Below are 12,960 nucleotides of genomic sequence, written 5' to 3'. Positions count from 1 at the left end.
CAAAATACAATAACATTAAGGATTTTGATCTTTATGATTTCTTAATAACTAAAATAATAATTATATACCAAATTATATTAAAATTCATTTAAATATATAGTGATTGAAATATTAGGAGTTGAATAAGAAAACATAAGATAAATAGCAAATATCATTCAAATAACCGGTTCATTACCGGTTAATACCGGTTTTTTGCTGGTTTGCACCGGTTTATCCCGGTTTGTGACCGGGTTGATGCCGGTTCATTTTATGACCGGGTTCAATTTATTTTAACCGGACCGGGACCACGGCCGGTTCATCACCCGGTTGAACCGCCGGTTCGGTCCGGTTTTTTTTTCACTGCTTGTATGACGTTTGTGTCGTGAAATAAATATAATGATGCCAAATTGCCAAATGCGAGTGACAAAAGTGGAGGACAGTATAGTGACAGATAATACATGGTAACGATTTTTAAAAAAAAGTTTCCCAAAAAATTGGTGAAAATCCCTTTTTAAAAATTTTGTTGGCCAAATAATCTAAATACTAATATTATAAAGGATTCATACCTGAAAAAACACCCATATTCAAATTTAGGTCATTCTGATCAATAAAATTTTTAAATATTGACTTTTTCTTGATTTTTTCTTTTGCTGTTTTGCTCAACAAATAAAAAAGTAAAGGTCAAAAAAAAAGAGACGAGTGCCATAACCTACAGCCTTGTACCTGTCATTCTTCACCTCTTCTTCCTTTTAACGAAGCCCTGCAATATTATATACATGGAAAGAAATATTAAAACTTTTTTCAGAATAAACATATGAAAATCTATACGACAATCCCAATTGAGGGGGAAAAAAATTACAAACCTGCCTTCTTACCAATGATTTAACATTATCGAGTGATACTTAGTGTAGTTCCTTCATCGCATACCAGATAGATTAAAGTCTTCTTTACAATATGCTTCTGGGCAAAATTGACTGTAATTTCACCTCATTATCAGGCTCTAGATTAAGTATTATTTTGTGCCAGTCATCATCAGCAGAAGTCGCTGCATCATCTCTCTTGTAAAAGTCCATAGTACCCTTTGTGAAATTCTTTATCATGAAGCCAACAGGATATACGGATGCCATGCTATCTTGAGAAGATGAATAGATAATATAGATTACCATTCCCATCAAACAACCCAAAACTCGAGGCGTTTTAAATGATGCAGAAGATCCTTCACTCTCAAAACATAGCCAATCAGGATAATTATCTTGAGGAAGCTGAGAATAGTCAAACCCTCCGTCACTCCATCCCTAATCCATCAACAAGGAAAAAGAATTGAGAATAGAGGAAATATAATAGTACTACTTCCGGTCCTTAATATAAGACCCCATTTGACTTTTGTTTGGTCCTAATTATAAGACCCTAATCCATTTTGTCTCTCATATTTATGTATTTTTTTTCCAAGATAGTCCTTCTAATAATGATATTCTAGCCAATACACTTAATTAGCAAGGATATTTTAAGAATGACAATACTTTTTATTATAAATAACTAACTTAACTTACTTCCTTAATCTCCTCAAATAAGTCAACTGGGTCTTATAATTAGGACTGGAGGTAGTATAATGCTCACACTAACGAAAATCATCATGCTGATTTAATTGAAAATACATTAATGGCGGTTTCTAAAGAAATTACCTGTGAAATACTGTTTAAAAGTGCATCCATAACTTTGTTGAAGCCGCCTAAATGAATAGTTAAAGAACTCAATGGCTCTAACCTTTCCATGTGAGATTTCTCTTGAAAACCAATTAACCCTTGAGTTCTACATGAATCTTGAGATGTGCTGGGTCTTGCTTCTAATACTTTACGGCTTCTGGCAAATAAAGGATGTGATAGACCCTTGATTAAAGATGGCATAATCGTAAATGCTCGTAGCAGGGACTTCGAATGAACTGTCGGTGACATCCAAGACATAACAATCGATGGAAATACATCGCGCGATAATCCTTCGAAGCCACATAGTGACACAAATTTAATACTTTTCATTCTCACTAATGAGGAGGGAACTTGTGTAATAGAAGTTTGATTTGCCACCAAAGTTGTCAAGGATTCCATTTGCCCAATGTCTTCTTTCAACTTTTCAATCTTTGAACAACCAGAAAGATTGAGAGTTTTCAAAGATTTTAAGTTATATATACCTCTTGGGAGATGATTAAGGTCTTTGCAGTCCTTTAAATTTAACAGAACAATGTATTTAAGATCTCCAATGGAGGGGTGAATCGAAAACACAAGCGGACAATCTTTGAGTATTAGCTTTTCAAGATATGGTAACTTTGAAAAATCAGGTGTCTTTGTCAAATGATGACAATGACTCAAATTGAGAATTTTCAACCACTCTAGCCTCTGCACCAAGAGAACATTTTAAAACAAATAAACACAATGAATGGAAAGAATAAAACATATGGAAACAAATTAACATGACAATTGCTGCTAGTGTCTAATTTGAAAATTTCATTGTAAATACCTGACTTTTCTCCCATACTTTTGTGAGATTACTCCACTTTAAGTCTATGGCAACTATCTTTTCGAGACTTAAATTTGCTGGCAAGTTTTCTAAGGGAAATCCATTCCAGCACAGCCATCTTAAGTCCTTTGATAGATAACCAAAGTCTCCAGTAAGTTGTACATGATCAAGTTGGAGCAAACGAAGCTTCTTCATGTTCTCAAATGCTTTGGCACTCAATGGTCCTAAATTGTTTGTTGACATGTTCAAAGCCAATCCCTTAATCGCTATTGTTCCCTATTAAAATGGAAATAACGGGAAATAAAAATAAATGATATTTCAGTTACCGAAACATAACATATATAATAAACAAGCAATATGATAAATGTTTGAACACGCAATAGTTAACTAAAAAATGGAACTGCAAAACGATAATGAAAAAAACAACATAAATTAAACAATATAAGTCATTGAGAGACATTCTCACCGTGCAATTTCTTAGCACATCTAGCACATCATCATGAGACCATAATCTGCTCTGCTTCTCAGGATCCTCTGGTGATTGCTCACGAATGATGTGTCTTCCCATATCACGTAGTAAGTCATGCATATCAAGCTTATTTTTCTTGCCAACTTTTATGAGGCTCCTCTCTACCAGACGAATAATTCCAATATCAGCATGAAGTCCACAACCATTTAATATTTGTGTAGCATAGCTTTTGTCCTTCCCAATAAAAAAACAACATATATCAAGGAATATATCTCTCTCTGTTTGGTCACTCAAACCATCATAACTTATTTTTAGCTTTTCATGTATTTTATCATTTGGAATTTTTTGTAGTTTTTGTAGAACACTTTCCCATATCAATGCTTCCCTATCAAATAAATAGGAGCCAAGAACTTCAAGAGCTAGCGGTAAACCTCCTGAGTAAGAAACTATCCTCCTTGAAAATTCAACATAATCTCTTTCAGGGAATCGTTGCTTAAACGCATGCCAACTAAAAAGCTCAAGAGATTCACTATCATTCATTTCTTTCATGTTGTATATCTTATGATCTTCCACTCCAAGGATCTTGAGTAGCCGTTCATCTCTAGTAGTGATGAGTATTCTACTACCTCTACCAAACCATTCATGATTTCCACATAAAGCTTTCAACTGATCATCATTATTTACATCATCAAGAACAATAAGTACTCTTTTCTTACAAAGCATTTGCTTGATTAGAGTTGTCCCCATTTCTATACTTGTGAGCTTCACTCTTCTTGCATTAAAGATGCTTGAAAGAATTTGTTTTTGAAGATAAACTTGACCATTATCTTGCTTCCACACTTCCCTCACATTTGAGAGGAAACACTTTCCTTCAAATGTTTGACCAATTTCATTGAAGATCGCTTTAGCAATAGTAGTCTTGCCAATCCCGCCCATCCCCCATATCCCTGCTATGATAACCTCATTTGATTTATTAATCAGCAACTTGATGATATCTTGCACACGAGGCTCCACTCCCACTGGATGGTGAGCAACAAACAAGTCTTTGCTGTCTAGCTTCATTGTTATAGTTTCAACCACATCGTCAATCAACTCCGTTTCAGTTCTGGCAAAAACAAGTTACATTTATATCAGGGTCAATCTTGGCGTTTAATTATTAAGCTTGGAGACTAACAACTCTCAATTTCCTCTTAACATAGATGTTAGCTAAAATTTTGTTTAAAGGTATTTGTTATGTATGACCTAAATTCAAACCCTTCTTCTGACGCATCTTCTGTAAGAAAATTACAAAAACCTTTCTTTTAAGATTCATTCAGTGCTCATTGTGTGATTTGTAAGAGTAAGCAGCTTGATCATTTATAATATCCCAGTTACAACCAAGTATTTTCTTTACCCAATGACATTGTTTTCATATGTAGAAGCGCAGATTACCAGTAGGAAATTAAGGACTTTAACGATGTCATATAGTAACAAGCAAAAGATAATCAAACTTGTTGACTGAAAAAGAATGGTAATCAGATTTACCTACATTCATGCATGTCCCACCCAGATATATTCGCAGCTTCAATGAGTGCTCTCTTCCAATTGATCATCGATTTCTTCACTTTGCTAGTTGAGTTTCTTAGTGTGAGTCTTTTCCATGCTTCTCCAAAAATATTTTGTAGTTTACGAACTTCAGATGGTTGCACATCATAAAATATTGGTAAGACCTCTTGATGAGTTGTTTTGTGACACTCCATGATTTTCTCTAATTCTTGTAAACACCAACTAGAACCAGCATAATTTTTGAGAATATAATTATCGACATTCTTGAACTTTCAATTGCTTGCAGTAAAGAGGAAGAAATGGCTTCACCCCTTCCAATCCCCTCTTCATCCATGAAGACCTCAATACCTGCTTTCTTTAAAGCAGTGCAAAGATGAGTAGTAAAAGATTTACGTGTATCTTCACCTCTAAAACTCAAGAATACATCATAGATATATTCATGCTTTATCTTTTTAGGACTGATTTCTCTTCCTATCTCTCGCAACAAATGATGAACATCAAGCTTATCACTCATATCAACTTTTACAAGTCCCCGCTCTATAATCTCATGCATTGCCTTTTCTACAGGAGATTTTGAGCCCTTTAACAATTGTGTAACATCATGTTTATTTAGACCCACATAAAAGGAAGCTATATTATAGAATAAATCTTTCTCTGAATCGGTTAAAAAATTCAAGCTTATCTTGAGCTTCTCTTTATTTGACCACGAGGAATTCCTCTCAATTTCTTCAACACATTATTCCACTCTTTTTTTGTCCTATTAAGCAAAAGAGAGCCAATAACTTCAAGAGCTAATGGTAGTCCTTCACAAAAATTTATTGCTTTCCCTGACAGAGACATGAAATCATCTGTTGGACTAGATTTCTTAAATGCATGCCAGCTGAAAAGCTCAAGAGACTCACTCTCATCCAGCGCCTTCATTTCATAAAAGTAGAGTCCGAGGCCAAGAATTAGATCCTTACTTGTTGACGTAACAAGTACTAAACTCCTTTTGCCAAAGCACAGATCCCTACTCCCACATAATGCTATGAGTTGGTCTATATGATTCACATCATCAAACACTACCAGTACACTTTTATTGGACAGTGCCTCCTTCATTTGACTAGCTCCCATCTTAACATCATGAACCATATCAAGTTCTGTATCGAAAACATCTGAAATAAGTTGCTGTCGTAGATGAACTAGACCGTTATCTTTTTTCCATTCATCATTGATATTTGCAAGGAAACTTTTTCTCTCAAACCTGCCACAAATTCTATCGTAAATAGCTCTGGCAAAAGTAGTTTTACCAATACCTGGAACCCCCCATATTCCGATGGAATAAGTCCCATCCATCAACAGACGAAGTACATCTTTCACACTACGGAGTAGTAACCCCGCTGGATGGGGCGGAAGATTGCAAAACAAGTATCTATATAATGCCCCCTTAAGTGTACTCATATCTTCCCTGGACAAAAACATTTCACAATCAGTAAAAAATTACGTAAGCGCATGTGTAGGTATCTGCTGGAATGTCCCCAGTTCAGTCCAAGCCCAATATAGGCGGGGCTTATATGCTACTAAAGAAAAGCACATGGGTGGAAAGAGGAAGTTTTACCTTATTGATTTAAAATTCAAATTGTAATAATTTCTCATACGTGAGTCATAGGTTTACGTAAATTGAGAGAGTCAGTTTTGCACACGGGTGATTTTGAGTAACTTCTCCTGAGCACTCTCGTCTTCTCTCTTTCTCATCGTCATTGGTGAATTTGCTGTATAGTATAATGGACTCTGTGATTTCATGTGCGCATAGAATTTGATTAACGAAGTTTACTCTTTCACTTAACATATTAAGTTTAATGATAGTTCAGTTCTATGTAATTAGTTTCAAAATGACCCATCAATGCTTTAAGATGAACTTTAAATTCCTCAGAAGCAGAAATTTTTTCTAATTAGGAACTAATAATTAAGGACTTTGAATACAGTTACTTATATCAACTTTTCACATGATCCAAATGGAGGAGTCTTCCACTAGGCTCTGCAGTTAGTTGCAGGTAAACCTGTTCGGAGGAGCTTTTCCGAAGTTAATCTGCATGATGTTTCTTTTCAATTTTATATAAATTCCACGTGACACGGAATCTTTTTTTTTTTTTTTTTGCACGTTGGATGACCGAATTAGTGTTGGGCAGACTCATATTGTTTAAAAAAGTGAAAAGAGCAGGGATTGAGTCATAAATAAGTCAAAAATTTAGGGATCAAGGCATATCAGGTCATAATTAAAGAATCCGGTTATAATTGAATTAAAAATTGAAGAACTAAAAAATAAATTTTTTTCTCATATACATAATATATTAGGCTTTTATAAAAAAATCCGAAGTGACTCACGTTGCTATAGTTTTTTTTTTTTTTTAAGGTGATACTCACGTTGCTTTACTTTGCCATTAGCTCGTTCCCTTCATCTATTTTTTCATGTTTTCCTTATATTGTTCATTTACGTTATTTGAATATTCAACTTTTTTTATATTTATACTTCTACTTATTTATCTTTTTAATTTAGTTCTAATAACCTTCGTAAAAGTGCCTAATGTTTTGCTTCTCCTCCTCCTCCTTTCTCCTTGATCTTTGCTGATTTATTTTGCTTAAGCCTTGGACTATTCTTCTAATGTAAGCACAAATCTTCAATCTTTACACTTCTAATTATTTATTTATATTTTTTTTGTTTCAAACTTTATACTTGTAATTTAGTTTTAACAAGTCCCTTAACGTGGACAATGCTTGACTCCCAATATTTTATCATTTTTCATTTATCACTGCATTTAAAAGTGAGTCATCTTGATATCGTTTATGATAAATTCAAGACTTATTTAAAAGAGGGAAAGAAATGACAGAAAAATATTTATTGAATTTTGAAATGATAAATAGGTGATTTTTGACAGATTTTGACTTGTCAGAATCATTATAAAAGTAGTCAAAAATATTAGAAAAGTAGTTAGCATGATTTGTTTATCTTTTTAAATTCAATAAATATTTTTCTATCATTTTTTCTTAAAAGAAATTAAGTAATCAAAGGTTTGGTTGATAGTGCTTCATTTTTTATGAATTCTAGACCCAAACAAAGAAAATAAAAAGTTATCAGAGCACCTTTGCCCCAGCAAAGGAAACTTTACCGCAACAAAGTTTAAATTTTAGCAAAACACTGTGTTTTGAATTTACAGCATATTAGGGCTAGGGCAGAGAGGGAATTCGACATTAAACCTAGGAACAGAGAGAACGACCTGGAGCGGTGCCTTGAGAGCTATATAGTGCTAGGGCTTGGGAATCTCGAAGGTTTTGGAGATTGGGATTAGATGATTGAAGAGATTTGGTCCTCTTTCTTAGTTTTTTTCTAAACTTCTCTTCATTGTTCTCTCATTTTCTGATATGGACATGGAAGTTATAGATATTTCTTGCTCTTTTCTTACTATGAGCACCTAAACCTTTTGTTTTAGGATTACTTGAGCCATGGTATGGGTTGAAACTCATTTTATGATCTTCTCTTAGTGTTAATGGTATCTATGTGTTGGTTTTGCCTTGAATCTAATACTTCTAAGTGCTATATCACCATTTAGATAGATTTGCTCAATTGATGTTTGAGAAAGCTATTTTGGTTGTAGAACTTAAGTAAAATCATACTAGACCTAAAATATATGCATTAAATAGATGGTTTGTTAGTAGAGTAGCAATATATCTATTAACCTAACATTGTCAAATATATTTGACTGGCATATATTACCATTTTATCACTAATTGAGGGGAATTTATTGAGTTTCCAGAAGTGCATTAGTGAAAAGTAATCCTAGGTTCCACTTGTCTTGAAAACAAGGTTTCATTTTAGTTCTCTCCACAATATTTTAATTTTAAATCAACTGATTTTTCTCGGATACAAACCTTTCCAATTTCATTTATCTATAAATCTTACAATAATTTTTTAAATTTTCAGCAACTACTAACTATCTTTTTTAAAATTTCCTTGTTAATTAGTATTATGTACTAATAAAATGATGTTTCATAAAAAAAAGTATTTATTCTCATTTTACAAATTTAGTCTTGTCAAATAATGTTTCATAAAATGTCACTTATAACGTAATATGTAAGATATAAAATCTAAAAGGCAGTAAATTAATCGTGATTAGTTCAAGTCGATCTAGTTTTTCAATCCTTGGGACTAATGGAAAATGACATTGACTATTAACTCTAGATTAACTTTGGGTTAAAAACCCTTTTTGCACTTAAAGTATTAATGGAATACTTGGTAGTTGGTAGCTTACTTCTTTTCATCAAAACGAAGCATCGTGTTTAAAGTGTCACATGTTTTGCCAACTAGGTATTTAACGTTAGGGGGGAAAAAAGATCTATCAATTGGGATTAACAATCAATTAACAATGTAGAGTCACAAGTTATATTTCTTCCTGTCTTTAATATAAAAACTTGTTTGATTTTTATTTTAATTCTAAATATAAGACTCAAATTTATTTTATCTCTCATATTTACCTATTTTTTCTAAGATAGTTCTTATAATAATAGTGGTTCTAGCCAATATATGTAATTAGTAAGAATATTTTAACAAAGACAGCACATATTTATTACAAATAACTAATTTAATTAGTTTTTTTAATTTACTCAAATTAGTCAACTAAAACTTTTTTATTAATGAATACCTAGTTCACTAAAAATAATAATAATAATAATACCTAGTTGACAGGTCATTTAAATACCTAAGCCTAGTGCTTCCTTTGTACTAGTGTTTGATGATTGTGTCACATAGGACTGTGCACGAGGCCCGCATGCGTAAGATGCCTGCCTGAGCATGCCCAAAAAAAAAAATAAAACTCAGCCCAGCCCAACAAAAAGTTGCCCAAACAAAAGTGGGCATTTTTGGACATGGCTGATTCACAGGCAGGGTCGGGCTGCGGGCAGGGTATGCTGCCTGCACATTTGGCTCTATCCAAAAAAATATATAATTATATATTATAATATATAATATTATATTATTTTCAATAATTATCCCTTTTTATTTGGCTAAAAAATTAGGTAAAATTAGAAAAAATGAAAGGAATATAAAAATTATAATTGTATAAAATAACCAAATATAAAATTAAATATACTAAATTGCTCCTAGTCAAATTTCCTTCTTTTCCTCCCACCTACAATTTTTTTTTTAAAAAAAAACAACTTTCAAATCTTGTGCCTTCACGTGACGCTATAACAATCTGCCAACTATATAAATAAACTAAATAATTGAACTATAAAATTAGCTCAGTTATTAATTATTTTAATTATTAAATATTTTTTCCCTCCTATAAGAAATCGAAGGCTGAAGAACAAAACTACATAAGCCTTACTTATATGAGTGATTTAGTTATTCGTGATAAATTTTTTTCTACATATGATATGAGCAAGATGTCACTAAGTTGGGCAGGAAAGCCCGTCTGCCTAGCCCGCCGTTACCCAACCCAAAATAATTAGGGTTTCTACTGGGTAGGGACAGGTTTTGCGGACCGCTTATCTTTCGGGTTGAGCATCAAGCAGGAGGTTTGTCCTGTTCAGCTCTACCTATGTACAGCCTTAGTGTCACACACATACTTTCTAGAGTCTTCGGCTCAAGTGACACCCCCTCAACCCGTTCTACATATTCACGTGAACGAGATTTTGCGCTCCATGTAATAAAGCGGCAAAAGTGGGAGTGTGTGGGTCTCACCCCAGTGAAGTTAAATTGTCTAGATAAAAAAATAAAATAAAATTTGTAAACAAAGCTCTGATTTTTTTTTTTTTGGGTCAAAAAAAGACAATAGGTACACCAATTAAAACCATCGCGAAGATCGGTAAAACATGAACCATCTAACAATTAACTAATTTAAGTGTAAGACCTAATAAGGATTAATCATCTTAACATTCTAAGCCTAGGATTAATTTTAAAAAATTAATAACAAAATAGGTATTAAGCAATATTAACTCTCTCAAGAGTATATTTTGGCATCAGAGGTACTGTCTTTCCAGGATGATACCCAAAAGATGCCTCTACCAAAGAGTGAAAAAAGAAAAGGAGTAAAGCCTCGTCACATTTGGTAGTTTTTTTTTGGTCCAACACATTTGGTAGTTTACCCCCAAAACTACACCCTTTTTTTTTGAATTTTTAATAATTAAAAATCCATCCTTTGGTAGTTTACCCCCAAAAGAGGGGAGGACGAATTTTTTTTGAAAAAAAATCCATCATTCTAAAATACTTTTTCAGCTTGAGATTCTAAATTATTTTTTAATACAATTAATATTCTAAAATATTTTTCTAACAATGTTCATGTATCTTAAAGTATTTTTCAGTGACATCAAGTATACTAAAAAGTCTTCAGTAACACCCAATACCTAAAATCTATCACGCAGGTTTTTTTCAGTAGCATTCAGAATTCTAAACCAATTTTTAGAACATTCCGAACTTTAAAATACTTTTTTAGCAAAACATAGTACTCCTTCCGTTCCTTATTATAAGAAATATTTGATGCTTATGGCATGTTCCTATATATAAGAGACACTTAAAAGTTGTCTCTACTTTTTTGTGTTGATTTCCTATTTTACCTATATTTATTATCTCCAACTCACACTTTCTCTCCCTCCCACTTCTCTTTCTTTTAATAATTTAATTGTTCTCTCTCATGCTCTCTCTCCTTATTCATAAAGACATTTTTGAAAAAAAATTATACTTTTTACACATTAATTGTTCTTAACTAATTTTAACTGTTTTTTTTATCAACGTACTTCGATTAGTTGTCTCTTATAATAAGGAACGAATGGAGTATCTTAAAATAATTTCTGAGGCAATATTTTATAATGCTGAATATACTAAATTTAGTCTAAGATATTGATTATTATTATTAAAAAAATACTTCAATCTCAATATTACTAAAAAAAATTTTAGAATTCTAAATAAATCAGAAGTGATTTTAAGATGCTAATTGTCATTTGGAAAGCATCTTAGGATGTCAAGTTTTAGATATTGAGTATGATTAAAAAAAATATTTTAAAATATTGATTGTACTAAAAATTAATTTAAAATATTTAGTACCACAAAAAAAATATTTGAGAATGATAGATTTTAAAAAATTAAAAAAATAATTCATATTCCTCCTCTTTGTATTCCAAAACGAAAAGATGGCAACGGACTGCTAGGGGGAAAAGGGGCAGACAACCGCGTCCTTGGCTTGGGAATCGCGAAAGATTTAAATAGAATAAAATAAAAGCTCGTATCAAAATTCAAAGCAAAAAGCAATACGCCAGCACATGAACTGATGGACTCATTTTCATTTGCTTAGCAGGGAAGCGTCACTTAAAAAAGATAAAGACTCTTTTACCATTTTGAATTCGTACATTTAAAGATAGTTTGAATTAGGGAGAATTACAGTTAAATTCTATTAAAAAAATATAAAATAAGTTCTAGAGGTTATCAATCTTTTTGTAATTATTTTTCACTTGATTGTAATTCTCTGTTTAAATCATGCACAGCCTCATATCAAGATTTTTAATTAAATTATATGATTTTAATTATGATCGGTCGTTAATTTTGATTTTACACAAATCACGTTAAGAGACTGTTTGAATATAAACCAAATCATAATTTTGAAAATACTTTTAAAGTAAATATATAAAAGAATTTGTCTTAAAAAGTGTTTTTTAAAAGATTTTTTAGTATTCTCAAACACTCCAGCCGGTAGATTCTGAGATTCATCGGTAGGATTTTAATATTTCCGGAAGAAAAATTTGCTCTCCTAATTTTTCTTTCCTTATTCAAACTTTCTTTCTAATTTCCTTTCCATCCCGAGGATAGGTAAATCAAGACGAAATACAAGCAGATCCAGAAAAGAAGCAGCCGTAGTAGTTATTACCTGAAATGAGTGGACAGTGTGACGCCGGATTGCGAAGCAGCTTCAACGGCGATTCCGATCCAGTCCAAATCCCTGAATCGTGTCGCCAAATGCTCAACCACTTCCTTTTGTTTGACTCCCCAGAATACAGGAACCACCGGTCTATTCATAGATCTGTGACACTCCATGACGTTCTGCAGCCTCTCGAGAAATAATTTGTCGGAGACGCTGAGGAATTCTGGCGTGAAAATAACCATAAGAATTCTCGACCTTTCCATGGCCTCCAGTGCGGAAGAAAGAGACGCAACCATCGTTGAAGAGTATATACAGTCTGCAAAAAGTTTGATGGTATCATCTCTTAGAGATCCTACCAGATTCCGAAAGTCTGGAAGGCGATGTCGGGTCACTTGGGAAATTGCGAAGACGTCGTAGTTGGAAGTCAATTTGGGTTGGGAGAATGAAGAAGCCAAGGAAGACATAATTGCTGTAGACGAAGATATGAACTCAGATTTCGCTCTACGGGCAGACAAATAAGGGACCGGCCGATGTTAATAGAAGAAAGTTCTTCAGTCCCCCAAAAAAAAA

At 32.9% G+C, this 12,960-nt stretch overlaps 1 protein-coding gene and 1 pseudogene across 1 annotated transcript; both read right to left on the bottom strand.

Moving 5' to 3' along the window:
- Positions 1-926: 926 nt before the first annotated feature.
- LOC114734787 (TMV resistance protein N-like) lies at positions 927-5,188 on the bottom strand (annotated as a pseudogene).
- A 44-nt stretch (positions 5,189-5,232) lies between these two features.
- Positions 5,233-12,944, bottom strand: LOC114734786 (TMV resistance protein N-like). The gene is made up of 3 exons (XM_028922431.1): positions 12,397-12,944; positions 5,407-5,951; positions 5,233-5,261 (listed from the first exon to the last, which is right to left on the bottom strand). The coding sequence occupies exons 1-3, from the start codon at positions 12,852-12,854 to the stop codon at positions 5,233-5,235; spliced, it is 1,032 nt and encodes a 343-aa protein (XP_028778264.1). The 5' UTR covers positions 12,855-12,944.
- Positions 12,945-12,960: the final 16 nt, after the last annotated feature.

Source organism: Neltuma alba, unplaced genomic scaffold, assembly GCF_004799145.2.
Source record: "Neltuma alba isolate B1F8T4 unplaced genomic scaffold, ASM479914v2 tig00013144_pilon, whole genome shotgun sequence".
In the NCBI taxonomy this organism is placed as follows: domain Eukaryota; kingdom Viridiplantae; phylum Streptophyta; class Magnoliopsida; order Fabales; family Fabaceae; genus Neltuma; species Neltuma alba.
The sequence above is the reverse complement of the archived record's forward strand: the minus strand, read 5'-3'. Positions and strand labels throughout refer to the sequence as shown.